Below are 20,000 nucleotides of genomic sequence, written 5' to 3'. Positions count from 1 at the left end.
TAGTGTTGTAAGCTGAGTTTAATCGGTATCCTTAGTATTATTACTACAGTATCATTAGTATTACTACAGTATCATCAGTATTATTGGTACAGTATCATCAGTATTATTGGTACAGTATCATTAGTGTTATTACTACAGTATCATTAGTATTATTGGTACAGTATCATTAGTATTATTGGTACAGTATCATTAGTATTATTGGTACAGTATCATCAGTATTATTGGTACAGTATCATTAGTATTAATACAGTATCATCAGTATTATTGGTACAGTATCATTAGTATTACTACAGTATCATCAGTATTATTGGTACAGTATCATTAGTGTTATTACTACAGTATCATTAGTATTATTGGAACAGTTTCATTAGTATTATTACAACAGTATCGTTAGTATTATTACTAAGGTATCATTAGTATTAATACTACAGTATCATTAGTAATATTACTACAGTATCATTAGTATTATTACTACAGTACTGTCCGCTTTCATACAGTATATTAGTATTATTACTACAGTATGATTAGTTTTATTGGTACAGTATCATTAGTATTATAGGTACAGCATCATTAGTATTATTGGTACAGTATCATTAGTGTTATTACTACAGTATCATTAGTATTATTGGTACAGTATCATCAGTATTATTGGTACAGTATCATTAGTATTAATACAGTATCATCAGTATTATTGGTACAGTATCATTAGTATTACTACAGTATCATCAGTATTATTGGTACAGTATCATTAGTGTTATTACTACAGTATCATTAGTATTATTGGAACAGTTTCATTAGTATTATTACAACAGTATCGTTAGTATTATTACTAAGGTATCATTAGTATTAATACTACAGTATCATTAGTAATATTACTACAGTATCATTAGTATTATTACTACAGTACTGTCCGCATTCATACAGTATATTAGTATTATTACTACAGTATGATTAGTTTTATTGGTACAGTATCATTAGAATTATAGGTACAGCATCATTAGTATTATTGTACAGTATCGTTAGTGTTATTACTACAGTATGATTAGTATTATTGGTACAGCATCATTAGTATTATTGGTACAGAATCGTTAGTATTATTACTACAGTATGATTAGTATTATTGGTACAGCATCATTAGTATTATTGGTACAGTATCGTTAGAATTATTACTACAGTATGATTAGTATTATTGGTACAGCATCATTAGTATTATTGGTACAGTATCGTTAGTATTATTACTACAGTATGATTAGTATTATTGGTACAGTATCATTAGTACTATTGGTACAGTATTGTTAGTATTACTACAGTATCATTATTATTATAACAGTATCATAAGTATTACTACTTTATCATTAGTATTATTGGAACAGTTTCGTTAGTATTGTTACTACAGTATCACTACAATATCATAAGTATTACTACTGTATCATTAGTATTATTGGTACAGTATCATTAGTATTATTACAACAGTGGCATCAGTATTACTACAGTATCATTAGTAATTTTGGTACAGTGTCTTTAGTATTATTACTGAAGTAGCATTAGTATTATTACTACAGTATCATTAGTCATACTGCAGTATCATTAGTATTATTGGTACAGTATCATTAGCATTAGGTAAAAGTAGTGTTACTACAGTATTATCAGCATTACTACAGTATCATTAGTATTACTACAGTATCATTAGTATTATTGGTACATTATCATTAGCATTATTGGTACAGTATCATTCATATTATTGGTACATTATCATTAGCATTATTGGTACAGTATCATTAGTATTATTGTTACAGTATCATTAGCATTATTGGTACAGTATCATTAGTATTATTGTTACAGTATCATTAGCATTAGTAAAAGTAGTATTACGACAGTGTCATTAGTATTAGTAGAGTATGATTAGTAGTATTTTTACAGTATGATTAGTAGTATTTGTACATTATGATTAGTAGTATTTGTACAGTTTAATTGGTATTTGTAAGTAAGTAGATTTTATTTATATAGGAGTCATCACTAACAGAAAATCACAAAGTGCATCACATAGATCAAAAACAAAACTAGGGCTGCAGCTATCAAATATTTTTGTAATAGAGTACTCGAATCTTTCATCGATTTATGGAGTACTCTATTAAATTACCCTTTTGTGTTTGTAAACCATTATATCAGATAGCATGTTATAAAATATGAAAGACCTCTTAAAATGAGCACGCAATTGCCAGTTATTCTTCAAGTTTTATTCAAAATTAGTTTTCAAAACTTCACTTCAACTTTTCTTCACAGTAAACAAATACCTGTGCAAAAAATAAGTATTCAACCTGAGCCGATGTTCCCCTCGTGCGAGTATCTACTATCCTTGGTATGTTCTTACTGTGTCTAGTTTCTAATTCCATTTTTGGTTAGTTTTTAAACACAGATGAGGTTTTTTCTTTACCTTGCTGACGTTTCGTTTGCCAACTGCAAAACATCCTCAGAGCTGACGCTGATGGTGGCGTCACTTCCTTCTCCATTTATCCGCGGGCAGCAGAGGACGTTGTCACCCTCTGCTGCCCGCTCTCCCCTCTCCGATGATGCAGTCCCATGCGCGATCCAATGTGTAGACCCCATCGTCTCTGTTCATGGTCCCACATCCACGTCTCCTTATCTCTATTGCTTCCTTGATCCATCTTTTGTATTTTTGTTGTTCGGTGGTTATGATCCTTGTGTTGTCCCAGTCCATTATATGGTTTTCTCTTAAGCAATGATCTGTTACGGCTGACTTCTTTATTGTACTTTTTTGCTGCTCTTGTGTGTTTTCGGCTTGCTTCTTTCTCGCACTCCTTTCTATGTGCTATTGTTCGTGTGTTGAGTTGGCGTCCGGTTTCTCCTATGTATGTTTTATTGCAGAGTTTGCATGGGATTTCGTAAACGACTCCACATTTAAGTCTGGCTGTTATCTTGTCTTTTGGGTGTACTAATCTGTTTCTAACTGTTGTGTATGGCTTTGTTGGTGTGTTTATGTTGTGTTTTTTCATTGTTGCTCTTATTTTTTCCGTTATGCCTCTGATGTATGGTAGGGTTATCACTGGTTTTGGTTCTTGTCTGTCTGGGTTTCTGGTTCTTTGCTTTGGGTGTTCTTTTCTTTCTGTTGTTGTTTGTTGTTTTCCTTTGTTTATCGCCCATGTCGGGTATCCGCAGGTCTTTAAAGCGTGTTGTATGTGTTTGTTCTCTTGTTTACGGTCTCTCTCTTCTGTTATCATGTTTGCTCGGTGATATAATGTTCTGATTACTGACATTTTGTGTATGGTGGGGTGTTCTGATGTCCATAATAGATATTGGTCTGTGTGTGTTGGTTTCCTGTATGTGTTTATGTTTAGGGTCCCGTCGGTCTGCCTGCTTATTTTCATGTCCATAAATGCTATGCTGCCTTCTGTTTCTGACTCATATGTGAACTTTATGCTGCCTGTGTCATCAGTGTTATTCAAGTGTTGTGTTAGTGTTTCTGTTTGTCCTTTTGGTATGATTCCCAGTATGTCGTCTACGTAGCGTTTCCATAATTTTATTTTGCAGTTTGGGGGGGGGGGGGGGGGTCAGTGGCTATGGCTTTTTGTTCTAAGTCTTCCATGAAAGCTCGCACAGGGTGGTGAACAACAGAAATACAGAAGATGGATAAAGGAAGCTATAGAGATGAGTAGACGTGGATGCAGGACTATGAACAGAGACGATGGGGTTTACACATTGGATCGTGCATGGGACTGCATCATCAGAGAGAGAGAGTGGGCACCAGAGGGCGACAACGTCGAGTGTTTTTCAGCTGGCGATAGCTGAAAGACACTAGTAATTCAGAAAGTTTATAGAACTCAGAATCCTTAAAGGAGCAGTACAGCTGAATATCATCTGCATATAGGTGATAAGAGACATTATGAAAAGAATCAAGTATCTTTCCAAGAGGGTGTATGTACAGTAGAAACAACAGTGGACCCAAAACAGAGCCTTGGGGTACCCCACAGAACAGATGGGTAGAATCTGACATGATCTGGTTTCTACAGACACCGTAACTTCTGTTAGAAAGGTACGATCTAAACCAGTCTAGACCAGTTCCAGAGATCCCCACCGAGTCACCAAGTCTGTTAATTAAGGTGCTGTGATCAACTGTGTCAAAAGCTGCAGAAAGATCAAATACTAACACTGTGAACTCCCCGTTGTCTGCAGCCATCATGATGTCACTGGCAACTTTAAGCAAAGCTGATTCTGTTGATCGCTTTTTACCAAAACCAGACTGGAATTTATCTAAACTGTTGTGTTGTTCCAGAAAGAAAAGCATTCAACAGAAACTTAGTCTTTGGCTGTCTTAAAGATAGTCCTTCAAGACTGCTGGAAAACCATTTCAGGGGACTCCCTGTCGAAGCTCATCAGGAGAATACCAACAGTGTGGAAGCAGTAATCAGAGCAAAGGCTGGTTATTCAGAAGAAAATAGAATATAAAACATGTTTTCAGTTATTTCATCATTTTTGGTTAAGGACATAACTCCACATGTGTTCTTTCATAGTTTTGATGCCTTCAGTGAGTCTCCTAATGTACAGTTTTTTCCAGACTATAAGTCGCACTTTTTTCATAGTCTGACTGGTCCTGCGACTTCAATACCAAACTATGTAGGCTATACTGTGCTACTGCCGGCCGGCTCCGACCCAGGAATGAGCTCCCCTGTCCCGCGGGGAGGGTTTCAAACACCACCATCACCTGCTGCAGCCTGTGGCGGGGTGCTGCGGGCCGGCTCCGGCCCAGGAATGAGCTCCCCTGTCCCGCGGGGAGGGTTTGAAACACCACCATTCTGTGCTGGAGACCGTGGCGCGCTGCTGCGCATACCGCCGATGCAACAGCTGGTTCTGATATTGTTACCGGTACTTGTCTTGCAATGTGAAATGCTTGGTCTCAGATTTTGTAAGAAAAATAATAAAATTCCCCCCAAATTGCGACATAGTCCAGTGCGACTTATATGTTTTTTCTTCTTCATTATACATTTTATGGCGGGTGCGACTTATACTCTGGAAAATACGGTAAATGGTCATGAACATAAAAACAACACATTGGAGGAGAAGGTGTGTCCAATCCTTTGGCCTGTACTGTATATTTGAATATTTGGTCATTGTTTTGACTGTGCAGCACTTTGAAGCACTGTGACCGGTGGTGGTAAAGCTCTTTATAAATAAAATGAAGTGAATATCATTAGTATTATTGCTCAGTGAATGAATTTAAAACCTCCATCCACCAACAAATGAGCCTTTTTGTTTTAGCAGCCTGACCCTTTTCCTCCACTAGGTGGCACAGTTGGGCCGTTTCTCAGTAGTAAACCACTGCATGGCAGCTGGTCCGAGTTATTTTCAAAACAATTAAAGCAGAACAAGTAAAAATTCATAAAGGTAAACCAACAGAAAACAGGGAAATGAAGTAAATCACCTGCAGTCAGGTAAGCAGCTCATTCTGTCTCTTATTCCTGTCTGTGATGCCCAGGTGCCGTCCTGCCTCATCCTTCAGATGCCTCGCTTTGGAAAAAGATTCAAGATGTTTCCAAAAATCATTCCGTCGTTGGAGTTGGACATCACCACCCTCCTGTCCGAGGGTACGTCCAGACATCTAAGAGCTCAGAACGACCGTGTGACCTTTAAGACAGCTCAGTGTGTGTGTGTGTGTGTGTGTGTGTGTGTTTCAGGTCCTCAGCAGTGTATTCTGTGTGGAAATCTGGCTACTGAGGAGTGCACGGACTGTTTTAAGGAGGACATTTTCAGCCCGACTGGATTTAAAGTCTTCTGCCGGACGTGTTCATCTCAGGTTTGAAGGTTTTTCTGAACACAGTAGTTGCTTCAGTTTGTATTTCCCATACTTGCAAACTTGTAGCTTTTTGTGGGCGACGGTGGCACAGGAGTTAAGAGCTCGCCCCGTAATCGGAAGGTTGCAGGTTCGAGCCCCGCTCAGTCTGTCATCGTTGTGTCCTTGGGCGAGACACTTAACCCACCTTGTCTGCTTGTGGTGGTCGGAGGGACCGGCGCCTGTGCTCTGCCGCCTCGCCTCTGTCAGTGCACCCCAGGGCAGCTGTGGCTACATCGTAGCTCATCACTACCAGTGTGTGAATGTGACTGGTTGTGTTGTAAAGCACTTTGGGGGGTTCCAGGACTCTAGGAGGCGCTACATCAAATACAGGCCATTTACCATTTTTGCAAAAATTGACATTTTTTGAGGCCAAATGTGGCATTCACGTGAATTGTGTGGATCCTACGAGTTTCTTTTTTTTTGGGGGGGGGGGGGGGGGGTCTTTTGTCAGATTTCAGTCACTCTTTTTGAGAGTCAGAGAAAGGAGGGGGTTCATATGTGAGTTCCTGAAGGTCCTCCACAGTGCCCGTGCAGTCTCTGGTGATTTGAGCTCTAGCTCTAATGGAGGGAAGCTCCTGGAGATCTGCATCACTCCAGTTTATCATCTCCGCTGATTCTGTTCACAAATGCAAAACTTGCTGTTTGTGTTTAAATAGTTGTCAGCCGGGGCTTGACGGTAACTTCCCACGTGATCGTGACACCTCCCCCATTGCGCCAAGGCGTAATATTCATTTACAAGTCTGACGTTGCGGCGACATTATGTTTACGTTTACTCATTTAGCAGACGCTTTTATCCAAAGTTCCTTACAATTTATAACCTATAGGGCATGTTGTGATCTGTGGGGGAAACCGGAGTACCTGGAGGAAACCCACGCATGCATGGCGAGAACACGCAACTCCACGCAGAAAGGCCGCAGCCGAGTTTGGAACCTGCAACCTTCATGCCGCGAGGCAACAGTGCTAACCACTGCGCCACCATGCAGCCGAGTGTGGCAGCACAAATGCTGTAAAACTCCTGCCTCACCATACTACTCAACGCATTCGTTAGCCACATCGTGGCAGCAGAGTTACGCTGATCGGCCAGCATGTTGCTCGTTTATCAGACAGAGTTGATGTTCATAGTCGACAGGAATGTTGTTTAGGAAGCGGAAAGCTTTAAGTAACTCAGCAGCTAATCATCCTTCGTCAGACGAGTCCCATCTAGTTCTGGCTGAAGTGCAGAAACAACCAGTTCAGAACTCTACATCCTGCTTCCTGCTGCTTTAAAGAATGGCTAAAGTGTTGTGAAGGCAACAGCCGTGACCCGTGAGTGTGCCCCCAGGTGCACGCTCATCCTCAGCGCCGGTCCCATAAGCCCGTTCTACTGGACATCCCTAAGAGTTACCTGGGCCGCGGGTTCCCACACACCATGACCCGCGACCGGCTGGAGCTGTTTGCCGTGCTCTGCATCGAGACGAGCCACTACGTGTCCTTCGTCAAACACGGACCGAGCAGCCAAGACTGGATCTTCTTCGACAGCATGGCCGACAGACAAGGTGGGCGGACGTTCGCGTTTAACCACTCCCCAAACCCACGCCAGCTCACTCGGGCGCTGTTCTGTTCCAGGTGAGAGAGACGGCTTCAACATCCCAGAAGTCCAAGCCTGCCCCGAGGTCGGCATGTACCTGGAAATGTCTCCCGCCGAGCTAGCCAATCAGGTGCCGCGGGACATGAAGGGCGTGGCCAAGCGTCTGTTCTGTGATGCCTACATGTACCTGTATCAGAACACCAGCATGTCCCTCTACTGCTGACGGGGCCCCGGGACGAACCTCACACCTCTAGGGGATTGGCTGGACTGTTTTTATGGGATGTGTGGAAATACCTGCAGCCTTAGACGTGTGTAAATGTACACATAAATACATATTTAAGTGATTTGTGTCCTGGTGGGGGGAATCCTCTCAGGAGCGATTAAAACCAAACGTTTCTTATTTTGTCAGCAGAAGATAAACGGACACGAGTTCCTCTGCGCTGACGTAAACAAAGACGTCCTTCACAAACATGCAGGCTGTTAAAGAACATGGATCAGCTTTAAACGTTTAGATGTTTGTGTGTCCCAACACACCTGGATTACAGGGAGACCTCCATGTCCAGGCTGGGGGATGCAATATTTCAATCTGCTGCGCTTTCTTCTGTTTTGGTGTAAAGGTTTCAGACCAAGTTCAAGCAGAGGGTTGTTCTTGTGTTCAAAAACATGAATGTAAATACTGTCAAGTTCCTTCAGATGCTAAAAAATGAAACGTCCTTTATTCTGGATTAAAGGTTTAATGCTTTGGTACCAGTCAGCTGGGAAGACGGCACTTTTCCATTGGTTCTGTATGTGAGCGACTTTTGAAGTAACTTCATTAAACAGAACCTAGTAAAGGTGACCAAACTGGTTTTTGTCTCTAATGGAGAAGCGGTACCTTCTGTTAGAATAAAGTCATCAGGCCTTCGTTATTTTTACTCTGGGTGTTTGCAGAGGATTTGGGCCAAAATGAGCCGAGGTGTTACCTCGAAGGCAGAGCAGCGGTTCCTTTTCAGGAACTAGAAATGAGTCGTGTCACAGCTGAGCTGAACACGACAGGATTTGGAGTCTTATTTCCTGATATTTGGACATCTCTCCTCTGATTGGCTAACGACACGACTCTGCACAACAACGTTGATGTTTTATCTCCACAACAAACACGAGCCTGGAGAAGTTCCGCTGTGTGGTGGAGTTGCTAATGCTAACGTTAGCTTCTACTAGCTGAGACGTTCTCTGCTGTTTCCTGGACGCTAAACCAACAACAGCCTTCCCCGTCGTGAGTCCAGATGGGTGAGTCCATGAATGTTGGTGACAGTGTGACGTAGATCTGTCAGGATTTTCTAATCCTAGAGTTTCACCGTCTGTTTTCTATCAGAAGCTACTGCAGGAGATAGGTGTAGGAGACTATCTTCATGTTCAGCCTGTGTGGAAAAACTCATTAGAATCAGAAATAATCATAACATGGTTTTTTTCAGTAAACCACACTTATTTTTGTAATATTTTTTACTCTAAACACGCCCAACCAGGACGTGTTCATCTTAGCAGGACTTCACTGTTTAGGCAGTTTCTCGCCGATGGACTGCAGTCATAAGGCGTTGAGCGCAGGGTCAAGTTTACATATAGTTGAAATTACATCACACCTCCAACCCACAAATTTCCATTTTAGTCTGAACAAATGCAGACCTGGTCCTCGCCTTGATGGACTCCCCGAGACAACTAGCCCAACAAGGATCTGGCTCCGGCATCCATGAGCGAAGCTCCGACCGCGATCCTTTGGACTCTAGTGTGAGGAAGTCCTCGAGGCTCACCAGGATTCACAGTTCTTCAGGTCTAAAAACACCTTTTTAGGGTCTTGTTTGTAAATTTGACTTGATAAAACGTGGAGTGAAAAGGTGAAACTGAAGTTTTTGGTAAATATTTTGAGCATCTGGAAGATGGAGCAAGAAAATGTTGATTAAATGGCATCAAAGGGTTAAAGTTTGGCCTTTTCCTGCCTCTTGGTTTGTTTCATTCAGATCCAACCCCACTGAACTCGGGTCCTTCTCCATCGTTTCTGTGTCTAACGTGAAGTGAGAGCAGAAACTTTGAGAGGGTGCTCGCTGCAGACATAAGCCCCATTCCCACCTGTACCGGGTCGGCCCGGGCCGGGTAGCGTAGGTTGTTTACATATCTGGGTGGCCTGGAATTTTCCCGGGCCAACCAAGGCTCATTCTCGGCCCTCTTCCCGAGGGGTACTGCTTCAGGCCGACCAGGGCCAACACGCCCACTGCTGACAGCAAATTCACACCTTCCATTAGAGCAAGCCTCTGATTGGTGGGTAGAATCAGCCCACATGGGCTTAAGACAAGGATGTGTGGAATCAACCGGGCCAGGCTGGGGCCGACGGGGGCTACCCGGCCCGGGCCGACCCGGTACAGATGGGAATGGCCCACTAGAGACCTACAAAGGCGGAGCTGCACCGGAGTCAGCCCCGCCCATTCACGCAAACTTCTTAACTTCAGCCTAGCCCACTGACTTCCGTTTTTGTTTTTCAACTTTATCTCAAACTAACCTGACCCACATGAATTACGGCTGTTACTAGTTTACAGTCGTTAATGCTATGTTCTATGCTTCAATTAAACAAAATAAATATAACTTGCTACGTGACAAAGCCTGCATATATCTCGAAATGAAAAGGTTTCTCTTAATGAAAATCTGCCCATAGCCGCTCCAACAAAACGGACATATAACAGCATGTAAATTTAACGAATGGGTTCTGGTGGTCCAGTGGCAAGATCGTCTGAATGAAGGTTTTGCTTTCCCCTCAGCTGATGCTGGTTCGATTCTCGGTGAGGTCGGCATCAATCTATTTAGCCAGCTGAAACATTTAATTTGTTTATATTTTAGTTGTAATGTTTATTTTCAGCAAAATATTTATGTCTCTAAAAGTTCTTTGAATTTGGTCGTTCCTAAACAGCATTTTAGTTGAAACTCTGCTCACAAATGGACTCACACTGGCTAAATAAACGAATAAATAAATAAATAAATAAACACATTAGTCATTATATGTTAAACGGTATACCAGTAAATTGTTGTAAACATAGTACTGGCAAGTGTAGCTAGAAATGAAGAAAAGGGATTTTGGACTACCTAATATGTCCACTACTGTGGGGTGAACCTGTGCAGTTCTGCATGTCAACCTGACTCCATCACCACTACGCCACCACATCTGATAAGCAGCATTTGGCGTTACATGTAATTGTGCTACTCAATGTGTCTCTATAGATGGGATGTATGGTTTATTGGCGGTGTCTCAGTAGAAGTCATTTCAGAAATAATTAGTCAGAAAATTCACAGAATATCCAGATTTGAGAACCAAGACCAGACCCGCTTCGGGGGAGGAGACCAAATTGAAGCTGAGATCAGAGGAAAATGTATGAATGAGGCCAAAAATGGCTTTGGCGTGTTTCTTATGAGGAAATGACAATATAACACGATTAAAAGTTCCAAAAGTTAGATTTTTAATTATATGGAACCTTTACACAAACTGTTCAATTAACTTCTCAACTCCGTCCTCAATCTTGCATTTTTTAGCTATAACACCCTCTTTGGTTCCAGAATGCTATCAAGTCTGACAACTGGAAGGAATTGGACTGACTCTGATGGAATGGGCGGGGCTGATTCTGGAATGGGCGGGGCTGACCCTGGTGCAGCTCCACCTTCTGGTGCAGCTCCACCTTTGTGGTTCTGCAGCGAGCACCACTTGGAAACTTTGACTCCTTCCTCCCGGAGGCAGACTCGCCTCCCTGTGTCGTTGCATGTGCTCCATGTTGATTCTGAGCACACTCCGAGAATAGATCCCACCAGGAGGCGACTTTTTTGCTGATTAAACACAAGTTCTCTCGGTGTGCCTCAAAGCCAAATCTGGTTCGATTCTGATTTCTTCCCACCTCTGGGCCTCGTGGCTCCCCCATGTTGCATCCCAGGCACTTTTTAACGCTCATGTTCGTCTTGTTGGAGTTTCTATCTGGAAACAAAACAGGAAATTGACTGCTAGCTCCGCTAACGGCCCACATCCTCGTTGAGATGTGAAACGGCTGCGATGCTTACATTCAACAAAACGCTGCTTTGAAGTGTCCCCTCATCCTCCGCTCCATCAGGCCAACACACGCTAACACCGTCTGAATGCACAAAAGCTTCTCCACCATTAACGTGCTGAAACCTGTCAGCTCTTTCTTCCTCTGCCTCATTTTTCTTTCAGGCGATGCCTCACTGGATATTTGTCTTGGTTGAGGATGCTTTTGATCCTGCTGTCTCCCTCCACATAGCTGTGATCAGGTCTCTGGGTGACCTCCACACCAGTTAAGACTGCTGAGCTGTGCTTCGCTGCTGTGATGAGTCGGACTCTTTCATATCCTCCAGGGTACGACGCTGGAGCCTTGTAAGGCCTTGGATCCTTGCTTTTACCCAGCCTGCTCAGCATATCCACCATTATGCACCCAAAACAGCATGAGTATATTTACATGAAGGGACGTTGTTTGAGCAATAAAGTCGATCTACTGCTGGGTTTGTTGAAAGAAGATAAAGCACACCGAGCCCAGAGCGGCAGGCCTGACGTTTGCAGTCTGGTGAAAGGAATTCTTCTGAAGTTATGCTTATTCTCTCACTTAGTCTCAGTTTTTCTTATTTAAGGCATCAATTTGCATGGTAACAATCTAAATGGTGACATATTTTTTTCAAATGTTGTCATAACCATGGTGGTTGTGAAAAAAGAGAACCTGGTAAAGGGAAACCAAGGACTAGAGTACAGGGAGGGGCGACAAGCAGATGGTGGTAAAATAAGTATCAAGTATATTGACAGATGAGCAAAGACGAGTCATACACAGAAAGTTGATAAGTAGATAATTATTATTATTCTGAGCTACTACAGCAATCAATTTCCCTCTGGGATCAATAAAGTATTTTTGAATTGAATTGAATTGAACTGATCTTCACAGCGTTCCATCAGGAAGCTTCTGCACAGGAAGTTCATCCAATCCCATCCGTCTTCATTTGGAAGTCACAACCACGTCTGACGAGTCAGTTTGATTTCATCTGTTTTCTCCAGGTTTACGTCACTGGAACAACTCCTTTCATTGATTCTTTATTTAGGGAGCATTCATGCATTAAGGCTTTTATAGACACACTTCATTTGAATCAAGTGTGTTTCACCAAAGGTTCCTCTTGTCCCACGAGAATAAAGGCTTTTATTGCCCCCATAAGAGTTATGGCTGGTCCTTCAATGACTAATCAGCATTAACACTCATAAAAATGTCATTAGAGCAGGTGTTCTGGTCTAAAACGTTGGACTCGGAGGGTTTTAGCAGCTTTAATCCACATCGGTAGGTGTGATCTGTATGTCAGCACCTGTGGGATCTGATCTGCACTCACCTGGCTGGCTAGAGTTACGTTTGTCTTTAAGCACCGGATAGGTTAAATCGCTCATCTGTTATTTCAAAAACAAAATTCTCCTACAGCGGTTTATTGTCTCTGATCTTTTTGTCTCTACATCTGCAAACTCATAAACCAAAGCGTCTAACTAACCAGTTAAAGGAAGTTAAAGTCTGACGGTGATGAGTAATAATAATAAATGTTGTGTGTCTGTTTACTTAGGGAGAAGCGGCCCTGAGGGCTGCAGCTGATTTATCCATTTCAATAAACGCAGAGATGAGTTTACCCCTTAATGGGGCCACGAGACACGGCTTCTAGTGAGAAATCACGATCAATTCCCATCAGGCTGCTGGTTTCCAGTGCAGACGCTGGCTTTCTCTTAATCTCCTCCTTAATGTGTCACGAGGACGCCGCACCAGCTGATTTGCAACCTTAATACCGGCGTTTTGATGTTTCCAATAAGCAACCAGAGATGCAACAAACATCTCTTTAGGTGAAATCTACAATAAAACCAAAGTCTCACTTGTGACATCTGCCGAAGGTTCGGTCCACGTGTAGAAAGCAGTCCTGCAGCGCACATCGCAGCCAAGCCTGCAGAAAAACCTAAACGTGTTATTATTGAAACCACATTCATTTGAAGAAGAAGAAGAAAATATCACTTCTATTGCGCCTCTCAAGATAAAAATCACGAGGCGCTTCACAAAAACAAAAAATGTAAAAATATAAAAAAGCATTTAGAAAATGTTTAAAAATATATTTAAAATGAGCAAAAATAGACGATTGTGATTTAAAAAAATGTTAAGAAAGAGAGAGAGTGAACAGGAAAGAGGGAAATCAGTGGATCCTGAGGAAGGTGGAATAGGTGGGGAGAGCAGAATAAAGAGAGAGAGGTGAAGAAGGTCATACAAAAGCCAGCTTGAACAAGTGAGTCTTCAGCTGCTTTTTAAAGGAGACCACTGAGTCCACTGATCTCAGGCTCAGGGGGAGAGAGGTCCAGAGTCTGGGGGCCACAGCAGCAAATGATCTGTCACCTTTGACCTTTAGCCTGGTGCTGCACAACCAGTAGGCTTTGATCACTGGACCTCAGGGACCTGCTGGGGGTGTAGGGACTAAGAAGATCACCAATGTAAGATGGTGCTTGTCCATGTAAGGCCCTATAGACCAGAACCAGGATCTTGAAATGAACCCTGAAGTTGACTGGCAGCCAGTGAAGCTGGAGGAGAAGCGGGGTGATGTGGGCGTGTTTGGAGGACTTGGTCAGAAGCCGAGCACAGGCGTTCTGAACCACCTGTAGACGGTTCAGGGAGGTTCTGCTCAGACACGTGAAAAGAGAGTTACAGTAGTCTAAGTGTGAGGAGATGAAGGTGTGGAGAACTGTCTCAAGTTCAGAGCGGGACAGAATGGGACTCAGCTTAGCAACGTTCCTGAGATGGAAGAAGGAAGAGCGAACAAGAGAACTGACATGAGAATCCAGGGTGAGAGCTGGGTCAAAGGTCACGCCAAGATTCCTGACAGGAGGTTTGGTGTGGGAAGCAAGCTGACCAAGAGAGTCTCTGACTTTGGGAACCAGCTTGTCTGGGGCACAGATGAGGATCTCAGTCTTATCTTCATTCAGCTGAAGAAAGCTCCCACCATCCAGGTTCTGATAGAGTCTAAGCAGGTGTGTAACAGCTGCAGCTTAGACATCTCATGGGGCTTAAAGGAGATGTACAGTTGAAGTTTGTCCATATCTCCTGATGGGGCGATGATGTCACACTTGGCTCAAACAATATGAACTTTAGACCTCAGCTGCTTTTGGGTATACAGCCCATAATAATGCAAACAATATATACGGTATGCATAAAAATGAGTTATGTTGATGATGTTTACTAAACAAACCTGGAATTGATTAATTCTTATGAATTAATAAAATACATTATACTGACTTTAAAGTATGATATCTTTATGGCTGTCTGGAAATCAAATGGACCATCATCTAGTTTCCGCAGAGTAACTTAATACTCTCCGCTTAAATATTAAACATCAAAGTTTTCTGCACAACTAGACATCTGAGTTGAGTTCAGCCACCATCGATTTTGTTTTTGTAGTTTCTGACACTTCAGCAGAATTATTTAGATGTTGTTTGGTTCTCCCTCTCCCTCTCCTGATAATAACATTTTGCTTTCCTTGACGTTGGATGTGCTACTACTAGTTTACCCGTTTAATTATAGATTCACTAGGATAAATATAATAAAGTTTATCTCTCACCTAATAGAATATTTACTAAGAAATCACAATGTAACCATAGAAACACTAATTGGTGTGTGTGTGTGTGTGTGTGTGTGTGTGTGTGTGTGTGTGTGTGTGTGTGTGCGTGCTCTGTCTTCTCCATCCCCAGTGAGTCGTGGAGGATGGCTGCTTATACTGAGCCAGGATCCTCTGGAGGTTTCTTCCTGTTAAAAGGGAGTTTTCCTCTCCACTGTCGCTAAATGCTTGCTTAGTATGAGGATTGCTGTATAGTCACTGACACTAGTCAATTTGCTGGGTTCCTTATATAGGAAACATTATTTCTGATTGGCTTAATGAACTGACCTATATTGGAATGTTTATTATGTGAAGTGCCTTGAGACGACTCTTGTCGTGATTTGGCGCTTTATAAATAAAATTGAATTGAATTGAAACAAACAACATCAACTAAATAAAACTGTCTCCTGATAAATGGTAGCGATTTAAAACCAGGTAATGAAGCATTTTAAAACATCTGTGTGACATTTAATGAGCAAAAGGTGTTTAAAAACCAGAAATTAACTGGTTTGGTAGGTATATGGTTAGCCTTGGGTATTCCTCTGGTCAGCGGACTATTTCCTGCCCCTTGAGACTCCGCTCACTTGAAGTTACACCCCCAACAGGTAAGGTATTTCCTGTAGATAAATATCGGATCCCTAAAAGCTTTAGATGCTCTGCTGTTATGATGCTAACAGAATCACCGGTAAATCGAGAGCTTCACCTTCTGACTCAGCTCTCTCTTCACCACGACAGACCGGTACAACGCCCGCATCACTGCAGACGCAGCACCGATCCGCCAATCGATCTCACGCTCCACCTTTCCCTCACTCGTGAACAAGACCCCGAGATACTTAAACTCCTCCACTTGGGACAGGACCTCATCCCTGACCCGGAGAAGGCCTTCTACCCTTTTCCGAATCAAGACCATGGTCTCAGATTTAGAGGAGCTGATTCTCATCCCAGCTGCTTCACACTCAGATGCGAAGCGCTCCAGTTAGAGCTGGATATCATGTTCTGATGAAGCCAACAGGACCACATCATCTGCAAAAAGCAGAGACCTGATCCTCAGGCCACCAAAACGGAGCCCCTCAACAACCTTGGCTGCACCTAGAAATCCTGTCCATCAAAGTTACATGGTACTGCCCCCGATTTCCTAGCAGTATTGCAGAGTTGCATCATCCAACACAGCCCTACAACACCCAGAGCCTTAATGAACTCCGGGCGGATCTCATCCACCCCCGGAGCCTTCCCATCGACGAGATTTTTAACCACTTCAGTGACCTCAGCACCAGAGATTGTAGAGTCCACCTCAAAGTATGATTGTACTTTGTATTGTTCATTGTATTGTTGTTCTGATTATTTTAACACAGTTATTTCTTTCAGATGTTGTTTTATGTACCATGGGTTTCAGTATTTGGTGTACAGCACTTTGGTCCTTTGGGTGTTTTATAACTGAAGCTGGAAGCTAAGGTGCTGTCTCGGCACAATTTGATCCAGATTCGTATTTATCATCCCAACAAATCTGCAGCCCTCACGGATCCATCCTGACCACCCAAAACAAGCCGTGATGTTGTGATGCATTTCAGCATCAGCATCTGGGAACGAAGTGGCACAACGAGGCGTCGTTTGGGAAGAACACGAGCAGCTCCTAAGACGTTCAGAGATAATGAAGATGAATGCAAAGCTCAGAGTGTTCAATTAGCACGACATCATCAGAAAAGAGAGGAAATGTCCTCCTCGTCTCGTTCATCTGATTAAACAGGAACTCTATGGCAGCTGTTTCTATGCAAAAAAACAGGAGATCAATGTTTACCGTCTCCGTGGGAGACGACCATCGCTCCAACCTGAAGTAAAACCTGCTCACACGTCGTTGAAACCAGCTGGATGTGATCAGAAGCAAAGCATGATGGGCAATGTCTGGTGTCCTCAAAATAACAACTTATGTCTACTTTAAATGGTAAATGGGCCGGTGGCGCCGGTGTTCAGCAGCCTCGCCTGTGTCAGCATACACCAGGGCAGCTGTGGCTACATCGTAGCTCATCATCACCAGCGTGTGAATGGGTGAGTGACTGATTGTGTTGTGAAGTGCCTTGGGGGGCTGTAGAGCCCTAAGAAGGTGGTGTACAAACACAGGTATACACCATTTTAAAATGTGTTAATTACTCAGAGGTTCCCTTTAATCCCACCAGTGATGATTGGTTCCTGCATCATGAGACCAGCGTGGTCAAGATCATTTCTTACAACCAAACCGACACTGCTCAGTGAAGACGGCTCACATAAGGAGCTGTGAGAGCTGGGTGGGGATGTCACATTTCTGCTAATCTCATAATTATTATTATTAATAAGGGACCTGCTGCTCTACCATTATTATTATTATTATTATTACTATTATTATTAATGTTTTAATTATTGTTATTATTATTAATGTTATGTTATGTTATAATTATTGTTATTATCACTATTATTATTATATTATTATTAATGTTACTATTATTATTATCATTATTAATGTTATTATTGTTATTGTTATAATTACTGTTATTATTAATGTTTTTACTATTATTATTATTATTATTATTATTATTATTATTATATTAATGTTATTATTATTATTAATGTTATTATTGTTATTGTTATAATTACCGTTATTATTATTATTGTTAATATTATGATTATTATTATTATTATTATTATTATTAATGTTATTATTGTTATTGTTATAATTACGGTTATTATTAATGTTATTACTATTATTATTATTATTATTATTATATTATTAATGTTATTATTATTATTAATGTTATTATTCTTATTGTTATAATTACTGTTATTATTATTATTGCTATTATTATTATTAATTATTATTATTATTGTCACTGTTGCTTTACAGCAAAACAGTTGATTTCTGACACTTTGAGTAAAAAAGGTAGATTTGTGGGTCACAGCTGTTGACGTTGAGAGTGACATTTCTGGGCTCAGATAAACGATATGCAGAAGCTAATGAACAGCTTTAAGTTTTCATGTTTTTGGAGGTTTGAGTTCTGACTCATCAGCTGATCGCTGCCTAGCATCCATCATTTCCTGCAAACGCTCCGTTCCTCTGCGTTACCGGCAGCGCCGCCCACAACAGCCATCGCTGCCGTCCAGGCCAGACAGGAGCGATGGCTGCACGTCTGTCTGCAACATAATCAAATCTGACCTTCAAACGACAAAACGCCGACTCACGTTCAAACCAAATCTGTCAAACAGAACAAAGTCAAATATAATTGCATCAGCAAAACAAATGTGCTTAAAAGCAGAATTCTAAGTGAGTTTTAATAAGTAAAGTCAGGAAAAAAGGCTCATTTCTCCAGTCTGGAGCAGATTTGTGACACAATTTTATGTTTTAACATTTCTTTTATTTTCACACATAAAAATTAAGCTTTACTGTTAGCCTTATGTGAGTCGCGCATTTGACCTGATGTCATTCTTAGACATTAAAAGAGTTTATAACCAATTTAACTGATTAAAGGAATGAGACAGGAGGACAAAAGAGACATTAACCCAGAAGGACGAGAGCCTAAGAGCCTTTCTGACCTCCCAGCAATAAGAAATATTAAATGTTCGGAGTGCTTTAGATATCTTCTGGTCTGAAGGTTATCCCGTCCTGGATGAGACGCTCATCATCAGATCAGCGACCTCAGGCAGCGGCACTCAAATAAACACAATTATTTTCCCAACTGTTTAAGGACACTCACTCATTACTCACTGCTCTTTTATTCCTATTAATAAATATATATGACAACAATTATTATTTCACAGGATCTTTCATGGAAATAAATTCAAAGAGTCGGAGTACCCGGCCCGGAGGGTTACCGGGGTCCCACCCTGGAGCCAGGCCTGGGGTTGGGGCCTGTGAGCGAGCGTCTGGTGGCCGGGCTTTCGCCCGGCCGGGCCCAGCCCGAACCGGATACATGGGCTCATCCAACTGGACCCACCACCCGCAGAAGGAACATGAAGGGTCCGGTGCAATGTGGATCGGCTGGCAGACCAAGGCAGGAGCCTTGGCGGTCCGATCCCCGGACAAGGAAACTGGTTTTTGGGACATGGAACGTCACCTCGCTGGCGGGGAAGGAGCCGGAGCTTGTGGCAGAGGTTGAGCGGTACCGGCTAGATATAGTCGGACTCACCTCGACACATAGCATTGGCTCTGGAACCCAAGTCCTTGAGAGGGGGTGGACACACTCCTTTGCTGTTGCGCCAGGTGAGAGGCGGAGGGCTGGGGTTGGCTTTTTGTTAGCCCCAAGACTCTCTGCCTGTGTGTTGGGGTTTACCCCGGGGGACGAGAGGGAAGCTTCCCTGCGCCTTCGGGTCGGGGAACGGGTCCTGACTGTTGTTTGTGCTTATGGGCCAAATACCAGTTCAGAATACCCACCCTTTTTGGAGTCCCTGGGATGAGTGCTAGATAGTGCTCCATCAGGGGACTCCATTGTTCTGCTGGGGGACTTCAGTGCTCACGTGGGCAATGACAGCATGACCTGGAGGGGTGTGATTGGGAGGAACGGCCCACCTGATCTGAACTCAAGTGGTGTTTTGTTATTGGACTTCTGTGCAAGCCGCAGTTTGGCCATAACGAACACCATGTTCAAACATAATGCCCATCGGTACACTTGGTACCAGGACAGCCTAGGTCGCAGGTCGATGATCGACTTTGTAGTCGTATCATCTGACCTGCGGCCGTATGTTTTGGACACCCGAGGGAAGAGAGGAGCGGAGCTGTCAACTGATCACCACCTGGTGGTGAGTTGGATCAGATGGCAGGGGAAGATGCCGCGTAGACCTGGCAGACCCAAACGCATAGTGAGGGTCTGCTGGGAACGCCTGGCAGAAGAACCTGTCACGACGGTCTTCAACTCCCACCTCCGGCAGAGCTTTGACCGTGTCCCGAGAGCAGTG

At 42.6% G+C, this 20,000-nt stretch overlaps 1 protein-coding gene across 2 annotated transcripts in view; it reads left to right on the top strand.

The window, feature by feature from the left end:
* The window catches only part of cyldl (cylindromatosis (turban tumor syndrome), like), a 35,990-nt gene that overhangs the window by 11,954 nt on the left and 4,036 nt on the right, over nt 1–20,000 (top strand). Inside the window, exons 12-15 of one of the 2 annotated variants that reach the window (XM_015971222.3) lie at nt 5,492–5,600; nt 5,691–5,809; nt 7,170–7,383; nt 7,454–8,262. In XM_015971222.3, the coding sequence (XP_015826708.1) occupies nt 5,492–5,600; nt 5,691–5,809; nt 7,170–7,383; nt 7,454–7,638 (627 nt within the window). In that variant the 3' untranslated portion in view covers nt 7,639–8,262. Of the gene's footprint in view, nt 1–5,491; nt 5,601–5,690; nt 5,810–7,169; nt 7,384–7,453; nt 8,263–20,000 lie in introns of those variants that run through there. The other variant, XM_054751986.2, reaches the window with a different exon arrangement.

Source organism: Nothobranchius furzeri, chromosome 8 (assembly GCF_043380555.1).
Source record: "Nothobranchius furzeri strain GRZ-AD chromosome 8, NfurGRZ-RIMD1, whole genome shotgun sequence".
NCBI lineage: Eukaryota > Metazoa > Chordata > Actinopteri > Cyprinodontiformes > Nothobranchiidae > Nothobranchius > Nothobranchius furzeri.
Note: the sequence above shows the minus strand (reverse complement) of the source record. Positions and strands in the feature narration are given on the sequence as shown.